This window comes from Equus quagga, chromosome 10, assembly GCF_021613505.1.
Source record: "Equus quagga isolate Etosha38 chromosome 10, UCLA_HA_Equagga_1.0, whole genome shotgun sequence".
NCBI lineage: Eukaryota > Metazoa > Chordata > Mammalia > Perissodactyla > Equidae > Equus > Equus quagga.
Window position 1 is genome coordinate 105,780,728 of NC_060276.1, and position 21,074 is coordinate 105,801,801.

General features: G+C 42.0%; 1 protein-coding gene across 1 annotated transcript in view; it reads right to left on the reverse strand.

The window, feature by feature from the left end:
- The window catches only part of PHEX (phosphate regulating endopeptidase X-linked), a 196,510-nt gene extending 193,816 nt beyond the window's left edge, over nt 1–2,694 (reverse strand). The window contains exon 1 of the mRNA XM_046672703.1: nt 2,382–2,694. Coding sequence (XP_046528659.1) covers nt 2,382–2,499 — 118 coding nt within the window. The 5' untranslated portion in view covers nt 2,500–2,694. The remainder of the gene's footprint in view (nt 1–2,381) is intronic.
- Nucleotides 2,695–21,074: the final 18,380 nt, after the last annotated feature.

Genomic DNA, 21,074 nt, shown 5'->3' on the forward strand with positions numbered 1-21,074 from the left:
CCAGAGCCTAAAATACAAAGAAGAGGTAAAGAAGAATGCTAGAAATTGCAGACATGTGACTGAACGTGGACAGGCAGAAAAATATACCACAAAGTCAACCCAGAAACACCTTGAGGAGAAGAGGACATTAACCAGAATATTGTCATAAAGAGCACTGCCTGGCAAGTCCCAGATTTTCAGACAAGGACTTTGCTAGGTGCAGGGTGGAGATGGGTGGCAGAGCCTGGGGGACTAAGGCAGTGAAAAAGGGTAGGGGGAAGGGAGGGAGTCTGAAATAGTGCAGAGACATTTGACAAATTTTTTTTTTTTTTTTTTTTTTTTTGCTGAGGAAGATTGGCCCTAAGCCAACATCTGTGCCCACCTTACTCTATTTTCTATATGTGGGACACCTGCCACAGCATGGCCTGATAAGGGGTGGGTAGGTCCATGCCAGGGATCCAAACCGGCAAACCTCAGGCCTCTGAAGGGGAGCACACCAGCCTTAACTGCTTCACCACAAGGCCAGCCCCTACAATTTATTTTTCAATTTGAGAGTGTGCGTTTATTTTAAAGCAAATATCTCTGAATGTATACATGCAAAAGGAAGAAGGTGAAGCAATGCTTCTCAAACTTTAATTTGCAAATGAATCACCTGAGGATCTTGAGAAAATGTAGATTCTCAATCAGTAGGTCTGGGATGGAGCTCGGGCTCCCAAATGATGCTGATGCTGCTGGTTCACGAACCACACTTTGAGTAGCAAAGGTGTAGAGCGACCACATCCTTATTCTCTAATATCCTTAGAGCTCCTCTTAAAGATTCACGGCGAGGTTATTAGGCACACTAGAAATTTATTTTTTCTATTTTTCTATTTTATATGGGTAAGGCCTCCTTACTCATAACAGCATTGCCTGGCTTGATGAATTTTACTGTGCTCTAAAAACTTTAGAGCTGATCCCAAAGAATCATGTTCTCTCAAAGAACAAAGATTTGCTACCATCAAGAATATTCCAACGAATGTGTTACAGTCTCAGAATGTAATAAGAACAGTGGAATGTCAAAAAAGTTTCCAGCAGCAGTAACATCATTTAAAGGAGTCCATATTTTTGCCTAAACAATAATCATTTGGATTTTTAAGTTTGGGAGTGTTTGCAAGACACAAATAGTCTAATTTTGTAGTCACTTCTCACATAGTATGTGGTCCCTCGGCATGCCCACATTGTCTTTTCTCTAGTTTTGAATTTCAGGATAGGACACTTGCCTAAACCCCAAGTACCAAGAAATCTCACAACAGTTTTCAAGAGCCACAAATTCAGCTGCAGGAGTAGGAGGTTTAGCTGTCACAGAAAGCAACAAACCTATCTTATTTCCTAAATCGTCAGCCACAGAAAACATGGAAAGATGGTTTGCTCGTTTTAGCAGAGTTTTCAACCACACAACCCTAACCCTTTTCAAGTTTAATTACTGGTTTTCCCCTGCCAAGATAAACATGGCCTCCCGCATCCTGTATATGCCCAGGAATGTTTCCAAGCTTGCTCCATTTCAAACTGCACCTAGAATCTCCTAAGTACAGGGCTTGGTCCGACATCGCTTTCAAGCTAATGAAATAGTGTGGACTCTAAGAGAAAAATACAAAGGGTAATAGTGAAGGGCTCAGAACGCCTAAAACCTTAGAACATCCCTCTCCCCTCTCCAAGAAATTTTATTCGTTTTTATAGGAATAAGCTTTTATTAGCATATGTATTCTCTGGGTACATCATTCTTACCAAGAGTCATTAAAATAATTAGATCACAATACCTTTCAAATCTTGGGAGGAAAACCTCTGTTTTCCTTCATATTAATTTTTAAATCTAATAGAAAGGCAGAATTAAAATTTTATCCCACCAGAGTCACTGGATTAGAAAGGAGTTGAAGAATACCATTAAAGGTGCAGTTTTAAAGACTCATTTGTATTTTGTGAGTTAAATTTCATGATTCATTCAGGCAAACATTGACAAAAATCAAATGGAAAGAAATTCCAGCGTGGTTTTGATCACAATGTAAAGTCTTTCCTCACAAAATAAATGAAAGTATCTGACTATGAATTCATAAACACTCATTTTGCTAAATATAATGCATAAAATAATGTGTGCCCAGTGCAACCGAATCCTCCAGCCACTCGAAGCCACTTTACACCCATTTCGTATTCTAGACTAATGCATTTGGTACTTGGGTGTATTTATTTATTTAGCCTCCTAAAGAAAAGGCTTCTTTCTATTTGCATATTTAATAGAAACTAAGGATACACCATCTACTAACACAAGCGAACAGCCTTCCACCTGCATCCTGACGAGGTTGCCAGAATAAAGCAGAAGGAAACTTCACTGCAGTCACCCAGCCCCTGGCCTCCAGGGCCCCACTTACCCAGAAAGAGGATCGTGCCCAGCGCCAGGGTGCCACCGATGGACACGATCAGGGCTATTCGAGTGCCTCTGTTGGCCGTCTTCCCAGTCTCCATGCTGCTCCCTGCTTCTGCCTCCATCAGGAAGGACGAAGAGGCCACGCAAGAAGAAAGTCGCTTTTCGTGGTTTGGTGGTTGGTCTCAAGAGTCTGTTAGGCGTTGACATCCAAGGTTTCTCTTGCTCTTCTACTCATGGACAGCTTAAAAAAATTCCCGTCAGGAAATCTGCCCTCGCCACCCTTTCTCAAATAGTTCTTCACAAATGAAATAAAAGAAACCCAAAATATTGGTTGCCTTGGCTTTCCCCCTGACCAGACAAAACAAACAGTGGTTGCTTTATCTTGGTGCTCTCCCCCCAGCAAAGTCCCTCTCAACCGATTGTTTGGCAGGCTCTTCTCTCAGGCGATCCGAGTGTACATGTTTTACTATGTTGCTGAACAGATGTTTTAGCTATTTAAATGTATAGTCACTTGGGGAGGAAAAAATAATTGTCTTTATCAAAACTGGATTCTTGTCAAGCTCCCCCAAACCATGATAAGTTAGGTGGCAAGGATTCTCCAGACCCACTTTAAGATCTCAATGAATCATGTAATTCTTTTGCAATCATTATTCTGCTTGCTTGAATTGTCCTCATCGAAGATATTCTTTCAGTGTGCAGGTTCCTTTTTAAAGCCTTCTAAGAGTTCCTGGGATATCCTGGAGCATTTTATTTTAGGAACTTTGTGTATGACAGCATGTGCCAAAAATCAGAGTCATAGTCCAGTGCAGTGCAAAGTAGCAATTAAGACAACCTACAGAGGCTGATGGTTTGGACTGGAACTGTTTTTAAGGAAGAACAAAAAGCACTTCCCCTCTGTGGTGCTAAGAATTGTACAAAAGATGGGTAAGTGTTCAAATTAAGCTTATTAGCACCCACAAAACATATGATATTTTTCCCTGCATGTTTTGATGAAAATACACATCAAAAGTACATGCACTTGTGTATTTTGTCCTCCGAGTCCCACCAAGGCAGCTGTTGGTTAGTATGGTTTAGCACCCATTCCAGCAGATTCCCCAGGATGAATTCAAAGGCAACTGGCTTCACTGGAAAGACAGAGTAATGACTGGGTCTTTGATTTCTTTGATTATGCTAACGATTTAAATTATGAAAATCTGCTTTCTTCATAGGGAAGGGCAACTGATATTCCAATCTATTGAAATGATTAAAATTTTATTATCCAATAATATAGATGTCATTAATTGGCAGCACAAGTACTACCTACCTGTTTTTGTATGACTGGAGGTCATAGCACAGTGGAAGTGAGGGTGGAGGATTCAGCTACATCTAGAAATCAGTGGAGCACTTTTCTCGTGCAAAACTTGTGCCCATGGCCCTGGGAGTCACGCAGAGCTCAGCAGATGCTGATGAGCCCAGGATAACATGGCCACATGTTCACGGTCCTATCTGGCTGGTCTTGGTCAGGACTTAGACCCTTAGCATGGGATTCTCCTAAGGTTTTAGATTTATTCCGTAACATATCCTACCTTACTTTCTGTTCATTTCATGTTGCCCCAGAGTCCCAAAAGCATAAGCGTTTGTCCAATTATGACATCATGGTAGATATTATGTGCTCAATGGCTGTTGATGCTATTTTGTTGTTGTTGCTATTCCATAACACATCCTAACAGGACTTTGGCTCCTAGGATGGGATTCTCCCAAGGGGTTTTGGACTTGACTCCATAATATCTCTTAGACTGTGAGCACCATGAATCCAGGAATCACGTCCATCAAGTTCGATGCAGCAGCCCCAGCATCTACAGTTTCTTGCACATAACAGTGAAGGGAGAAATAAGAGCAACAAAAATCATCCAAGTTAGCACTAGCCATTTGCTCTTAAAAAGAAGCTTCAGGAACCTCAGACACTGGTGTCTGGGGGTTTTTCAGCCTCTTAATTCCTTCCCAATCCTCAAGTGATAATGATACTTTACATGGGCATAGCACTTTCATAGCCCATTTTAACCTCGTGGTAAACCTATATACTTGATAGCAAAAGTATTTTCATCTCTGTTTTGCAAATGAGAACACTGAGAACTAAGGACTGGCCTCAAGTGGCACAGGAAAATCAGGAACTGGAAAGATAGCGAGGGAGGTCACTGCCGTATCCCGCTGCGTCTGCAGCTTGACAAAGCTCCCTGTGCACGGGGGAGAGCACATCCACTCCAGCACAACACCAGGACCCACATCTTCCCTCTTTCCTTCCTTCTCCAAATCTCCTCACACCCTTCCGGGTCCAGATTGACATGCAGTGGTGGCCATGGGTTGCCACCCAGAGTAGCCTTCACTCTCCTTGGCCTGGCAATTTCCCCAGAGGTGAGGGCAATTGGGGCTTTCTCTGAAGTGCAACTATCCATCACTTAGTGACATGAATTCATTTCTGAACACTCAACTGCTAAGTGAAAGGCCATTAACCAAAAAGAAAATTTCCATTAATTGTAATAGGTAATTATGATGCATTCCACCCCACTTAAGATATGCAAATGCAGATAGAAAAATATATTAATTGAACAATGAAAACAAGTCTATAAAAGTAATAAGCTGCTTTCAAGATGTGGAAAATAAATACTTTGTGTAATGTAATGAAGGTTTATTTTACTCATCAAAGGAATAAAAGAAGACTTAAGAATGGTGGAAATTGGCAAAGGAAAGGGTGCAAGTGAATCATTCATTATAAGGTGCATTCTTCATTCTGTGCTATTTTCTGCCTTAATTTTTCAACCTTTTGGGAGATGATGATTATCTTGCACTCAAACTGCACTTAAAGTTGTAGCACAGAAAAAAACCCTTTAGGGCAAAATAAAGATGTTCAAAGCCCAGAGAAATAATGAGTGCTCACAAAAGATAAAAGCAAGGGTCTGCAAACTAGGGCACGTGGACCAAATCTGGCCCACCATCTGTTTTTGTAAATAAAGTTTTACTGGGACAAAGTCACGGCCATTTGTTTACGTATTGTATATGGTTGCTTTCATGCTACAACGTCAGAGTTGAGTAGTTTTTCAACACTGACGTTATGGCCTCTGAAGCTTGGAATACTTACTTTGTGGCCCTTTAGAGAGAAAGTTTACTGACCCCTGAACTAAAGAGTAGTCGAAGACGCTGCCTCTTCACCCCATCTCCATGGCAGACATAAACAAAGGAAAACGTTCATCCACACTTCACCTGCTTCTCGAAATCGTTCCATTCCATTCGATGTTCCCTGAATACAAACTATTGTGTCAGGGAAACCGGTCAATGTGTCTTTGCCTGAAACTGTAATATTGAAACTACAGCATATTATTTCGTGTGTTTTGTGGTGAAAATTCATTATTCTGGGATAAAAAAGGTTGGGGGAGTTGTCTAAAAAAAATTGTATCATTTCTCAAGTGCTGTGAAAATTGGTGAACTGAAAAGTCACTATGCAGGTAGGTCTGTTAATAGTCTGGTCTGCACCCACCCAATTGTTTCAGTTAAGACCCTCCAGGGCTATCTTGAGCCTTAACCAAAATCAGTGAATCAACAGAAGTTTCTTGAGCATTTCTCAGATGCCTGGCCCTGTGCAAGGCCCTGTGAGGGAAGATGAAGAAGCCATGCCAGAGATTCCGGACTGGTAAACTGGCCTTGGGCAGGTGAATATGCAAAACCCTTGGCGATTTAGGGAACACTAAAGCACGCAGGCCTGGCCCTGAGGGCGGTAAGCATCCAGAGAAATAGAAATCCCTGAGCCTAGATTTGTTGGGAAGACTTCCAGCAGGAGGACCTGCAAGAAAGGACAGCTTGAGGGAAAAAAGGAAGGCTTTGGGGTGGGCCAAAGCCGACCCTGAGATAGGACTTGCCTGGGCATTTAGGGCTCTCCCTGTGGGAGTCACAGGTAAGAACATTTATCCAGAGCGAACTGAATCCTGCAACCTCAGCCCAACTTCAGTGGCAGGGATAACGACTGAAGCCAAGTCTTTCTGCTAGACGTGAGTGCATCTGGTCATTATTTGGATGCGTGGGGTCCTCTGTTTCAGGCAGTAAAATCCCATGTGGGCCACAATTTCAGTCAGAAAGAAGGAAATGATTCAAATCCTGAAAAATGTGTTCATCCATCCACTGGAAGGAGGAGGGAGGGAGCGGAGGAGAGGGAGAGGAGAGCTACACGCTGAAAACTCAGAGCTGGGGGCTGTGGCGGGCCTTTGTTATTTGTTGGCAAGTCCTTTGGACTAGGGAGGGTTCAAGTCCCAGGCCTTCCGCTAATGAGACTCATTACTTACATTATATCTGATCTTTTCAAACATCTTCCTTAGTTAGGTGTTCTATCTCCTTTCACGGATGAGGAAACTGAAGTCTGGAGCTATTAAGTGATTTGCCCAAGGTCACACAGCAGGTATTTGTCTTAAGGTCTGAGGGGTTTCAAATTCCAACCTCTTTTCTCTCTGCCATGTTACTTGATAAATTTGCTTATCTACCTCAGGTAATTAGTGAAGGTAGGTATAGCGTGTCAAAATAACCGAGCAGGAGGAAAAGCGATAAACTGTGCTTCCTCTAATTCTCTTGTTGAAAAGACTAATTGTCAGGTTTTATTTCCTTAACAGGAACAGCAGCCGTCGGTTAATGTGGGGGAAAAGTTTTTCCATTGGGGAACAAAAATAGCAACACACAAACTATCTCCTGATTTGTGGCTGCTGGTAATTGGACATTAGGAAGGACACATACATTTGAAAGGCTATCTATCCTTGTATTCTACTTGTTTGTTTCTGAGACTAAAGTGGGGTTTTATTCCTTGATATTCGAACCTCCTTGGCCATACAGCTACTATTTCTTCAGCTGCACTCACTTTATATGCATTATTATCAGTCCCTAAAGCAGTCCTATGATAAGGAATCTTTTGCTGTGTTTTATTGATAAGGACACTGAAGCTGGCAGAGGAGAAGTAATAGTCCCAAGGTCACATGATGGGTAAATGACAGAGCCCAGTTGGAACTCAAATCTATCTGGTTCCCGTTTTGAAATGTAACCGGGATTTGTTTTAATGAGGGATGGTAAGATGACAGACACAGAGACAGCCTTTGAAAGAAGAGTTTATTACTCACAGTTTTCAAGAGGAAGGGGCATGCTGCACAGGGCCACGTGCAGAAACACCAGGGTCAATCAGGTGGCAGAAGGTGTGAGGGGAAAGCATGGGCCAAAGCCTTAATTGTGGGTTTTGAGGTATGAATAAATGGGCAAGGCAGAGTAGGCAGCTGAGCAGGCTTAGGATTGGTGGTTATAGTTAGAATAATTTCGGCAGGTTCTGGTCTATGGGAGTGGTCTCTAGTTGTCCCGTACCAGGCCTGGGGTGATTTAGGGCAGGGAGTAGTTTCTGGACTGAGGAGCCTGATAAGAGGAGAGGGTTGGGGTATGGACTCGTGCGATTAGTTGGTTTGTATTTCAAAGGCATGCTGGAAGGGAAGTCATCTGCTATCTCCAGGAATTAGCTAACCCTCGGAAGGGCAGTCCCTCCCTGGATCCACAAGGCCACAAAGATGTCAAAGAATCACGAAATATAGAAAATAACATGATTAACACAGCTCCAAGACCCATAAGACTTTTTCCAAAGCATTCCACTGCATAACACTTTTTAAAATGTAATAACTATTCATCCAACCAGTGCTTACATGCTACATCCTCAGACTGAGCAGACCCCCCTGACCCTCAGTTAGACTACTAACCTACAGAAGTTGTATGCCTTTGATTAATTCCAGCCAACTGCTCAAGGATGGCTTACTCAGATGTTTATGAAGGCAAGAGGTGTAGAGAAGTGATTCTCAAATTTCAGTGGTCGGGCACCAGAATCTCCTGGAGGGCTGGTTGAAACACAGATTGCCGGGCTCTATTCCTCAGGTGTCTGATTCAGTAGGTCCAAGACGGTCTGAAATTTGCATTTCTAACAAGCTCCCACGTGATGCTAATCCTGCTGGTCTGAGGACCGCATTTTGAGAACCACTGGTAGACAAACCATTGGATCTCTTTATGATGTAGTAAGGTGAACTGAAGAACTAACAAAACTAAACATTAAACTTATGCAGTGAAACCAGGGATGACATTCAAAATATTGGATAACCAGTATGGCGTGGCACTGACCAGGGGGCTGGAGCCAGTTTCAGTGGCCACTGCTGTGCCATGCTGTTATGACTTTGTTAAATTAACATTTGTTAAGTGGAGCACATGGTGCCAAATGGTGAGCCATGGTTCAACAAAAGACCACGAGAGAAATTAAAATAGAGAAGGTTCTTACTCACAGGTGCTGGAGGAAATACACAGCACCCCTCGAGGGGCCGCATGGGGAGGTCAAGGCAGAGGGCAGAGAGAGAGGCAGGATGTGGGGCACAGGCCTTTATTAGGGTCTGCGGGTGGAGTACTTTGGGTTCCTGGGCTAAAGCCAGATTGGTCAATTCAAACCAACGAGAGTGGAGCTTTGGTAAGCTCCCCAGGGGTCTTATCAAAGGGACGAACAGGGGAAGGCCCTTGGGAGGCCGGGAGACTGTTGGTCACAAGGCTGTTGGGGGAGTCATATCAGAAACTCACATTTGCTTGCATCCCTGCGGGCTGTTATCTAGGGCATGCACCTGTATGAGGGGTGAGTGTCAGTTTAAGGCCCCCCATGGCTGCTTGGCCAAACCAAATGGATGCTGAGGCAGCAGTACCACAGAGCAGCTTAGCTAACTGCTCAACACAGGCACTAGCTCTTAGATGCTGCATCTGGAGGGTCCAGGAGAGGGACTGGGGTGGATGAGGCTGCAGGGCGGCCTGGAGCTGCGGCTATCCACAGCTAAGTAAGGAGGCGTTTCAACACTGAACAACTGCAGCCACACTGGTGTGAACCAACTGATTGCAGTCCTGAGTCAAATTTCACATGGATTCTTGATGGTGCTTAAAACCCTTCAGTGGCTGCTGTCAGCTTTTAGGAAAACGTCAAAACGCTTCACACAGAGGTCCTGCATGACTGAACCCGTGCAATCCTCGAGGCTTGTTTTGGACGTCTCCTCAGTTTACACCCTACACACCAGTCATTCTAAATCTCTTGAAGTCCCCAAACACACCAAACTTTACCCAGCCTTCGTGCCCTTAGAAAAGATTTCTCCTTTGCCTGGAAAGCCATTTCCTCAGGAAACTGAGATTCATCTTTTAAGACTCAGCTCAGATTTGGCCTCCTCAGCAAAGTCCTCCTAGAGCCCTCTTCTTCTCAAGGGCACAGGGTGACCTGTCATATCACTTAGATTCTATGACAACAATCTCCATAGAAATTCAACCCATTAGACGACAGCTAAGTTGAGGGCAGGCATTTACCATATGGTATCAATTTTAAGAGGGACTTTTCTTTCAAGCTTTATTGTCTCTAGAAGTAGGATGTACCTCACAACTGGTGGTGTGGCACAATTTGACACCATTTTTCTTTCTTAATGGTACATAGTTTTGTGGTACAATGAATAGTATCTTAGATTCAATGAAATAAGCTTTTTTTTCTTCCCTGTATCCACAACTCCTTGTGCAATACTGAACCTGTAGGATATGCTTTGGCTGTCAGCCCCACTCTGACCTTCTAGCATGTTCAATGTGAAGCCTGAAAGCCACATTTTCCAGGCTCCCTTGAAGCTGAGTTCCTCTTAGATTCTGTCAATGGAGGCATTAGCCTGCTTTAGTCTTTGTTTACTGCTCCTGGTTTTATCTGTAGCTCCAGGAGGCAACTGTGGGCTCCTGCAAAAGCAGGGGTGAAGTGACAGCAGCAGAGGCATATGGCTGCTGGTGACTGCAGACTCCAGCAGCATCAGTCAGACTGTGGCTCCTGGAGTCTCACTTAGCAGCAGCCACCGCAGGGGAGAGTGTGCTGCGGCCTGGAGTCAAAACCTTTCCTCCTCTTGTAGCGGTAGCAGTATCAGCTTTCTGTAGTTACTGAACTCCGGGTAGCATCGTCCCCTCTTTGCTCTTTCTGCCAACTGGTTCCAATACCTTTGGAATCAATCCCCTGCGTCAAATACACTCTCTTTGAAATACCTAGAGTGGTTTCTGCTTTCCTGACCGAACACTGACAGCTACAGTTCCCTTCTCTCTCCTTCTCCTGTAACTCATAGTGGCACCATTCCAGTTGCTGCACGTTTCCATGCTGCCAGGCAGTACAGTGTAGTGATGACAGTGGTGAAGTGCGTGGCATCCACGAACAAACTCCCTGGGTTGGATTCCTAGCACTCACTGCTACTTACTTCTGCATGACCTTGGGAAAATTGCCTAATCTCTCAGGGTCTCAGTTTTGCCATCTGACAAATGGAGATAATAATAGTCTCTGTTTTATAGTTATTATAAGATGAAGTACTTAAAATGGTGCCTGAAAAAATGTTAGGCATTATTATTGCTGTGCTTCTTAGTATTTCATGTTTTGTCACCCATAGATATACCCATAGATGCTTCCTGTTTTTTGTTTTTAATTCTCATTCAGGGCTGTCTATGCCTATAGGAGGTATTCAGTGCTGGTTTGTTGGAGGAGGGAAGGGAGAAGGGAGGAAGAAAGAATGGAATGGAAAAGAAAGGAAGGGAAAGAGAAAGGAAGGAGAGAGGAGGGAAGGGGAAGAAAACAGAAAGGGCCAATGTGGTGGGAGGCATTGAGGGTTCAGGGTAGCAGCTACTTTCCAAGAAGTATGGAATTATTTCAATATTTTAAGAATCAACGTAGCCATACATTTGCTTACCTGCAGAACATCAGCCTGACTCCTTTCCTCATCCATGATCTTTTTCTTTTTTGCAGTGAAATGGTATCTTTTTTTTTTTATTGAGTTAATGATAGGTTACAATCTTGTGAAATTTCAGTTGTACATTAATGTTTGTCAGTCATGTTGTAGGTGCACCACTTCACCCTTTGTGCCCACCCCCCACCCCACCTTTCCCCTGGTATCCACCAAACTGTTCTTAGTCCATAATTTTAAATTCCTCATATGAGTGGAGTCATACACAGATTATTCTTCTCTCGCTGGCTTATTTCACTGAACATAATTCCCTCAAGGTCCATCCATGTTATTGCAAATGGAATGATTTTGTTCTGTTTTTCAGCTGAGTAGTATTCCATTGTATATATGTACCACATCTTCTTTATCCATTCGTCTGTTGCTGGACACTTAGGTTGCTTCCATGTCTTGGCTATTGTAAACAGTGCTGCAATAAACATTGGGGTGCATAGGACTTTTGGGATTGCTTACTTCAAGCTCTTTTCCTCATCCATGATCTTAAAGTCACACCAACTCCCCCTCTTCCCCAACCCAAGATGCACAAATTAACTCTGCCCAAGGCATTGCCGATGTTTTTTCCTCCGCCTGGAAGGTATGTCAAAATTGTGCCTGTCCTTCATATCTAGAATGTAGACAGAACAGGTACAAAGCAATAAGAAAAGACAGATCACCCAATGGAAAAAGTGGACCAAAGACTTGAAGAGACACTTCAAAATGAGGTTATCCAAGGGACCAATAACATACAAAAAGGGGCTCAACTCCATCAGTCATTAAGGAAATGCAACTTAAACCCATAACAATGTCCCCTCTTCTCTGGTCCCTTCTCTTGCTGGTCACTGCAGACCCTGGCCCCCCTTAAATCCTAGTGAGTCATATTCCTATTGGTAGTAAAAACAGTCAGATGTGAACACACACCTGTCTGCTTCCTCCTGTCTTCAAGTCACCTGAGGGCTAGGATCATGATCTGGACATCTTTATACCCCTGGGACCTGACACAGAAGGCACTTAACATTGCAGGATGAATGCAACTGGAATCCCAATGAGATGACAGAAGTCGGCCTGAAAAGGCTAGGTCCAGAATGTGATTCTGCAGCCACGATGAAGGGAAAGAAATAGACAGGAGGAATAATGGACCCTTTCTCTGAAGTTACTAGAAATCACCGAGGATAAGAGGGAAATAATTTCTTTCAGGATAGTGGGTGAGGAGTCTTGTTCATGCCTCCTCTGCCGTAATAACTCACCACTGGATTCCTTAATGTCAAGTGCTTTCTGGGCGCACTGAGACTGGTTTTTATCAAATGAAGACATATTCCTGTTCTCTAGAACTTTCTGCCAATAGAATACTCAGTGGAAAAGCAAAAAAGGATGGATGCACATTAAATAGGGCATCTCCTGCAAATGGAGGAAGGGAACTAAGATAAGCTTTTCAAATTTCAACTGGTTATTTTCAGCTCTGTAATGCATCTGAAAGTTTTTGGCTCTAAAAAGAGCTTGTTTGACACAAGATAATATTTGTCATTATTCTTCCAAACATAGCTTAATGAGTACTCACTGACTACATTTTTTAAAAATTACAATACAGTTTCTCAAGCTCATTCCTACACTGGAGGATCTGAGGGCAAACACAAGCCCATCCACTCACCATTTAAAGCTGTAAATCAGGCTACAAACTGTTAAGTACATCCTGTCCTCCTAACTTGTAAATATACCTCTTATCCACCTGGAAGATCAGGCTCCAATTCAGAATTCTCAGACTGTGAAGTTCCATGCATCTTGGCACAGGGCCCTCAGCCCACCCCCTTTTCTTTGTTCACGCCCTCACCACCAGCAGTACCTTGACCACCCCCAGAGCCCGGGCAGAGTCTTCCATCAGGATGATGGGATAATAAACTGAGAAAGTGACCTATGGGCACTGGAAGTGGGCTCTGAGAAGTTTGGACAGGAAATTTCAGGTCTTGGGGATACAAACTGTGTTCCAGAAAAGGATGCAAGCACATCTTGTTGGCACTGCAGAGCCCTCACCCAGGGGTGAGGGGCACAGCTGGAGGAGAGCCAGAGTGAAGCCCACTTGAAACCAGGACCCAGCGCAGGGCCCCTCGGGCCCGGTTCTAAGGGCAAAACTGTAGCCTTCATCACACAGCTTACCATTTAAATCCCTTCGCATCCAATCTACCCAAATAGATTTAAATTACAAGAATTTTTTTGAAAGAAGAGAAATATAGATCTCTGGTGTTGGGGATGAGCTACCTACTGCAACTGAGGGCCTTGAGAGCTAAAGCAAAAGGAAAAGACCTCAGTTAGGCATTCTTAAATAAAGTAATTAATGTAAGTTTATTTGCTTAAGGAGACAACGTTTTTCAACGTGTCGAATTCCAGAAATGTTTTATTGTGTTAGTATTATATAAAATGCATCAGGTATGTGAATTTCAAAAATATAATACATTCTACAAACAGGAAAGATCATTTGTCTTCCTAAGGAGGTGATACATACTACATTACACAGTAGACTGCCTCACTGATATTATTAGCTGTAAATTCCACTTGGAGTTTACTGCTCATCTCAAAGGCTTAGCGTTATTTAACTATAATAACTCCCAATCATAACCACTCAGACGATCGATTCTGTTTAATCACTGATGTTCCTGTAATGGTGAAAAGGCTGGATTATTTTTGTTTGAAGCTAGCACACCAAGTCCCATGGTATGGTATAATTAAGAACAACTGTTTACTTTTTCTTAAATTCAACACCCCTCACCCCCACCTCAAAAGCCAGACATTAAAGTACTAAATATAATGATCTTGGTAAACCAAATTGCTATGTTCCTGGCAGCCCTTCCCTGCTGTTTCCCTTAAACATTTCTATCTGAAACGATGATGAATAAAAAAAGAAAAGAAAAGAAACCTGGAAAATATACAGCTATCCCTTCACTGTATCTTCTACCTAACCATCAGAGTTTCCGTTCAAGTGCTGAAAAACACTCCCTCCCGCCTTCCTCTGTCCCTTTTTGGCCATTTTAGATTGTTACTTGCCTTGTTTCAAATGTCTATGCAGGATCATGAGACACCAGCCCACTATTTTATGTCTGTGAGTTAGTCTCCCCAGGTAGACTGGGGGACGTTTTTGAGGGCCTTCAGTCATCTTGGTTTGCTTGGTACCCCCACCAGGGCCTGACACATGGAACTACCCATAATGTCATTGAATAAATAAATTACCACCTTGTTGCCCTCATGAACTACATAGTATTGAGAGTTATTCTGGCATAAAGAATATCAGAATCAGTTTCCCAGGGAAGTGAATTACCCCAGTGCATTACCACTATAAAGTTTAGAATCTAAGAATTAGAAAGTCTAGATGTAAGATCCTGGATGATTCCATTGAAATCCCACCGGGCAGGGAATGATATACAGAGAATACCCAGACCTTAGTGGCAAAGACAAGACTGACAAGGCATGCCCTTGTGAAATCTTTTTGAAGATGTACTTTGTTTTAATCACATTTTACAATCGTCAGGAGACTAGCTTTGGCTGTGCTTTGAGAAACTATACAATATCGCACTTAATCCAAGGTTATTTTTTAGAGGTGAAATTGAAAAGACATCAGATCCTGGAAATACGTAGAGGGGAATCATTCTGAATGGGGTTGGAAGAAGTGATCAACACGACATGGCAGCTAATGCCTTTCTTCTCTTCTACTTTCAGTGCTCCTCTTGTAAATGTGTTTTACCACTGTCAGCTGCCTCTGATCACTTTGGGGAATAGACAGGTTATAAACTATGAATAAAGACATAACTATGTGGATTTCATTGCTTAGCTGAGCACAATTTTGTGGTCATTAAAACAAGTAATGTTTCTTTTTTAAGGTGGTACGTGGAACCTGGCTTAAATAGTATTTGAATCGTTCCCAAGAAACAGCTTTCTTTGGGGTGGATTTCACATGCTGAAGTGCTCTGTCCACAAACTTAATCTTCACTATAACTACCACATTTGATAAAATATTTGATTCACAGCATCTTCAATGATTTGTTACAAAGCAGCTGTTAGCCCATGATAACTGATCCCACCTAACTTAGCTGTTAATTTAAATGTTTAAATGTTTAAAAATAAATTATATAGTGGGCCATCAGAAAATATAATTTCATCCAGACTGTGATCAAAATCTTTTTCCTTTTTGTAATATTCTAGAATAAAATATAATCCATTGGCATTCTGTAGCCATCTGTATATCTTTTTTAAAATATATTTTTGGCATGGCCCCATCAACTATCACTTTCTCAAAGTCCAAAAAAGCTGTTGGACCCAGAAACAGGCCCATGAATAAATGAATAACTTAATGTAGGGCAATAAGTGCATTTCAAATCATTGGGGAATGAATGGACAATTTAATCAAGGATATTGGGACAAGTGGTGATCATAATGGAAAAAAATGCCCTCACAACTCATAGCATACCAAAAACAAAAACAAAAACCAAACAAAAAGAACCTTTCCTCACAACCTACCAAAAAAGGGAATGCCAGATAAATGGAAGACCTAATTATGAAAAGTGAAAGTTTAAAACACTGAAAAAAGTATATCTATAAGAGAAAGTCAAAGAAAAGTTTTCTAAAACAAGACAGAAAACACAAACCATAAAGGAAACAGACTGACAAATCTGACTACATTAAAATAAAAACCTCATGTGCATCAAAAATACTGTTAATAAATGAAAAACAAAGCACAGCCAAAGCTAGTCTTCTGATGATTATAAAATATAATTAAAACAAAGTGCATCTTAAAAAGATTTTACAAGGGCAGACTGAGAGTAGATACTTGTAACAATATAAGCAACACAGGATTATTATGCTGAAGATATGAACACAACAGCTAAATAAGAAAATAAAAGCTCAACAGCCAAATGGACAGAAGACAGTCATTTCTCCTAGGAGGAACATTGGCTGGACAATTAACTTATAAAATGTGCCCAACCTCATTAGTAATCAGGTAAACGAAAATTTAAACCACAAGAAATTACCATTTCACACTCCAGACGGGCAAAATTTAGAAGTCTGACAATGCCAAGTGTGAGCAATCGAACAACTTCAACTCTCATGCCCTGATCATAAGTGTGTAAATTGGTACCCCACTTTGGAAAGCAAATTGGCAACATCTAATAAAGTTGAAGCCTGGAGAAGCAAAGATGTGGGAAGGTACTAGAAAGCTGTTTTTTTTTTTTAAAACGAGTCTACAAGGAGGTACCATTTCTAAAGGAATTGCTAATTTAAAGTCCAGGAGCCAAGCAGTGGTGGGTAGCAGACAGGAAAAGGATACAGTTGTGGGTCACCTCTGATAAATTGTGCCAAGTACCTTTCTAACTTCTGATGGCTTTGTTTATTAGCCCTTCACGTGCAGTAATGTGTTAAAGGAGTGATATTTTTAAAGGAGCTCTTTGGTGCATAACAAAAACCCACAGCAAGGTGCATATTTGCCCACTTCTCCAATGCTTTTTTCCTAGTAACATTGTTGTAGCATTCTGATTCTTCCATGAAGATGCTGACATTAGTCTTCCAACGTCTGAAGGCCTGTGGGTTTGGGCCTGGTTAAATGCATTTGTTTCATGAAAGAGAAGCTGATCATCTCTTTTGGGTTATTCATTTCTTTCTCCATATGTCAGTGCCGAGTTGAAACATAAATTAGTCACTATTCTTATCGTTATGTTGAATCATCTGCTAAGTCCTTTGTATGTTACTGGGTCTTCCATACCCAAACTACCAGATATGTTACCTTTTTGATGATTTACATTTCATAGTATCTCTTTCATCATTTCTATTTTCATTCTCTTTTTATTGGGTACTAACTGTGCGCCTGCTGAACTCCGGGGATGCAAAGCCCAATAGGGCCCAGTCCCTGCTCTCCCAGAGCTTACAGAACATGGATATCTAACCTTAACCAATTTTAACACCCAAATGGAAGATGCCCCAATCCCACCTTACATGAGTCCTTCCGGGATACGTAAAAAATAGCTAACCTCTTTACTGCCCCCATTTAACTCTCATTTAACATAGCCAGTTATCTTGAAGATGTGTGGAGAAATTGGAGGAAAAAAAATTGAGCATTTGGGAGAATTAAAGTAGCAGGTTTTTAAAAACTAAATAAAACCAATTCTGTATAATTGCTCTTGGTGAATGAAAAGACTGAAGAGGGCACGCCACTTAATATTCTTTAAGATTCCACCACCTGATTTCTTTGAAAGGCATCAGTGGCTCAGCACAGTAGGCAGTTTGGCTGCACTGGTATAAATTCTGATTTTGTATAACTCATTTTTGAAGCCTGATACTTGCTGGTAAATAATAAAAGCTAACATCTGAGCACTTACTCTGTGCCCGGCACCAATCTAAGGATGGATTCTTTCATTTGATCCTCACCACAATCCCGAGGCAGCTTTCTATAGATTGAATGTTTGTGTGCCCCCACCGCAAGTTTATATGTTGAAATCCTAACCCCTAATGTGATGGTATTATAAGTTGGGGCCCTTGAGAGGTGACTAGGTCATGAGGGTAAAGCCCTCATGACCAGGATTAGTGTCCTTATAAAAGAGACCACAGAGAGTTCTCTTGACCCTTCCACCAAGTGGACTCAGCGAGAGGATGGCTGCTATGAACCAGGAAGCTGGCTCTTACCAGACACAGAATCTGCCAGTGCCTTGATCTTGGACTTTCCAGCCTCCAGAACTATGAGAAATAAATTTCTGTTGTTTGTAAGCCACCTGGTCTATGGTATTGTTACAGCAGTCTGAACGGACTGAGACACAGGTGCCGGTATTATCCCTATTTTACAGATGCAGAGAGGGCCAATGTCTCAGAGCCATGAAGTGGCAGAACCAGGATTTGAAGCCAGTGGTCTGGGTCCAGAGCCTAAGCTCAAAACCACTTTTACATCCTGCATCCCATGAGTAATTAGTATTTGCAGGAGTTGATATTGCTTGTCCCAAATGTGATGAGTAAATGGTAACATCACTGAGTATGCATGAAGCACTACTGACTTTTATATCTGAAAATTTAGGATGGTTTCTCAAGCCAGTCTTGAGCCTACTACTAAAAGCAGGGACTGGAGAAGTCTTGACCAAGGATTGAATACAATTCAGTCTTGTGTTTCAGGCTCCCTAATTACCAAGAGAATTATGTTCACCAAATGGCACCTTTCCTGTTTCCAGAACAATGTTCCTTCGAGGAAGCCACAAACTTTGGCATCTCATACCAAAGAAGGATGTTTGTGCAAGTCACAGCACTATTTTACGTATGAGGTACCTATTACTGCTTTTGGTTATTTCCTTCAAAGATGTACCATCTCTTTGCTAATAAAAGGTCAGCTGTTGACTGCTTCACTCAAAGTCAATATAAGGCTATTAGATTCAGTCTTCACACATTTGTCAGAGTCAAGGTGGACAATCTGTGCTGATATCTCTGAGTAAGATACTTTCCTAGTTCCTCAAACACCATGAATTCTGAGCAGGGGGTATTAAGCACTCTTTGGATTTTACATTAAATTCTTAAGTCAAATGTTGTAGATTGAATTATCGTTCTCAGTTCTTCACTCCCCTGTCAACCATATTCTGGCCATGGCTTTGTGGTTGACAGAGTGTGCTTCCTTGCCTCTCAGCCTTGGGCTTGGCTGTGCATTGTGCTTTGACCAATGGGATCGTGACAGACATGGCACAGAGGCTGGAAATGTGCCTGCATCATTGTTCTTGCCCTCCCGCACTCCTGTCTTTCAACATGAAAACTTGTCTCAGCCAGCCACTGGTCCAAGGAGGATGAGAGATATGTGGAGCAGACCTAGATCCAACACACAGCTTTAGAGCAAAGCCCAGCAGAACCCAGCCAACCCACAGAAGTCTGAGAGAGAAAGTGACACTTGTTGCTATAAGCTGTTGAAATTTCAGGTTTGCTTGTTATGCAGTAGTATTGCAGTAATAGCTGACTAATACATAAACTCTCTTCCATCTGTCATCTAATTATTTTGAAGATGATCTATATTAGTTTCCTGGGGCTAATGTAACAAAGAACCACACACTGGGTGGTTTAAACAACAGAAATTTATTGTCTCACAGTTTTGGAGGCTAGAAGTCTGAAATCATGTTGTCAGCAGGGTTGGTTCCTTTCAAAGGCAGTGAGGGAGAATTGATTCCATGCCTTTCTCCTCAGGCATTCCTTGACTTGTAGAATGGCGTTCTCTCCACCTTCACATCGTAAGTATTCCTGGATCCAAATTTCCCCTTTTCTAAGGATAGCAGTCATATCAGATAAGGGCCTACCTAATGCCCTCATCTTAGCTTGATCACCTGCAAAGACCTTATTTCCAAATATTGTCACATTCGCAGGTACTGAGGGTTAGGACTTCAATCTTTTAGGTGGACACAATTCAACCATAACACCATCTCAGATGTCTTTCTGAAGGGGGAAATAAGACCAGAAGGGCCTGATGGCTTTTGGGTTAATGAAAAATCTGAGAGTTTCTGTTTATATCGCTGTAGCAGGGATAAATAGTATTAAGTTTTGCTGTCTTCTTCTAAATGTTTGGTGTTTTATAAAGCACTTGTAGTAAATCACCTCCATCCGTACCCATCCCTTAACTAAAACACGTGTGCTTTCTTTATAGCCTTCACCTTAATAAGTCCACACTTACTCCTTTGAGCTTCTATTTCCAGCAGGCCTCATAGCGCCTTGTTGCTTTGGGCTGGTGTTTTATGCCTATTTTTCTTTGCTGCTTAAGAGGCTGCCCATGTGTTCTTTCCTCTACATATTGCCCTGAATGTATCCCAAACATTGTCTTTTATGACCCCCTACACAGAGGCTGCTGCAAAAGTGGCCAATAAGTGCTGAAAGCCATTCTAGTACAATTCAGAGCTGAATCATGTCATCTCTAATCCTTCCTCTTATTATTCTTTGTATTTTGAATAAACCTGTGAAAGACCCAATCACGAATTGAAATTTGTTCTGGTTTTACTCTCCACAGAAACAAACAAACTCACCTAAACCCATGAAATCAAAGCACAATCCAGGCTTCAGTAAATTGCATGTTTAGTTGAATAAAAAGTATAATCCCTTATCCTTGCGTTTAGAACCTTCTGACTGTCAGGGCAGTGTCTGTGCCCTGAACGGGGGTCTCCATATCCTTCCAGAATTGCGGGGAGGACCTGAAAATTTCTGCACTGTTCACTCCTTTAAAGTCTCTGCTAATTGGCCTCCATCTACTGCCAGTTTTGTAATTTTTCAAATGCTGGGGGTATAAACGCCTTTTGGGGAGTACTGGGAGCTTAAAATCGAACCCCAGATTAATGGTTTATCTAATTGCCTTTTTAACAAAATCCATGAGAACATTTCTAACCCTTGGAAATCAAACAGGAACTCATTTTAGCAATTACTATGGCAACATCTATTGCTTTCGAGGCTGCTTGTAACAATAAGTTGATATTTAAATCATTTCAATTTGGCAGTGGTACATGCAACAGCTTCTTTCTGCATTTTTCTGCAATGCCACCCATCTGATTTTCCACTTAGCAGCATGCTAGCTCAGTACTACTCAAAGCGTGGTCCACAGACGGGCAGCATCACCATCAGCTGATTAGACTGTGAGAAATGCGGACTCCTGGGCCCTTCCCCAAACCTACTGCAGTGGACTGTCTTAAGGAGATCCTCAGGCGATCCTTCTGCGCACTCAACTTTGAGAAGCACTGCCCTAGTTTTTCTATTCCTGTTTCCAAATAGCAGGACTAATGTTCCAGCTGAACCTTTTAAAGTCCTCAGCCAGTTTTCTTGTCAAACTAATTGAATAGCTTTTTAATATGGTCCTATTTTCAAATTTAAAATATTACAATACGAGGCTCTTTGCCTTAAGTAAAAGGAAGGCTTCAGACCCACTCTTGCTCTCC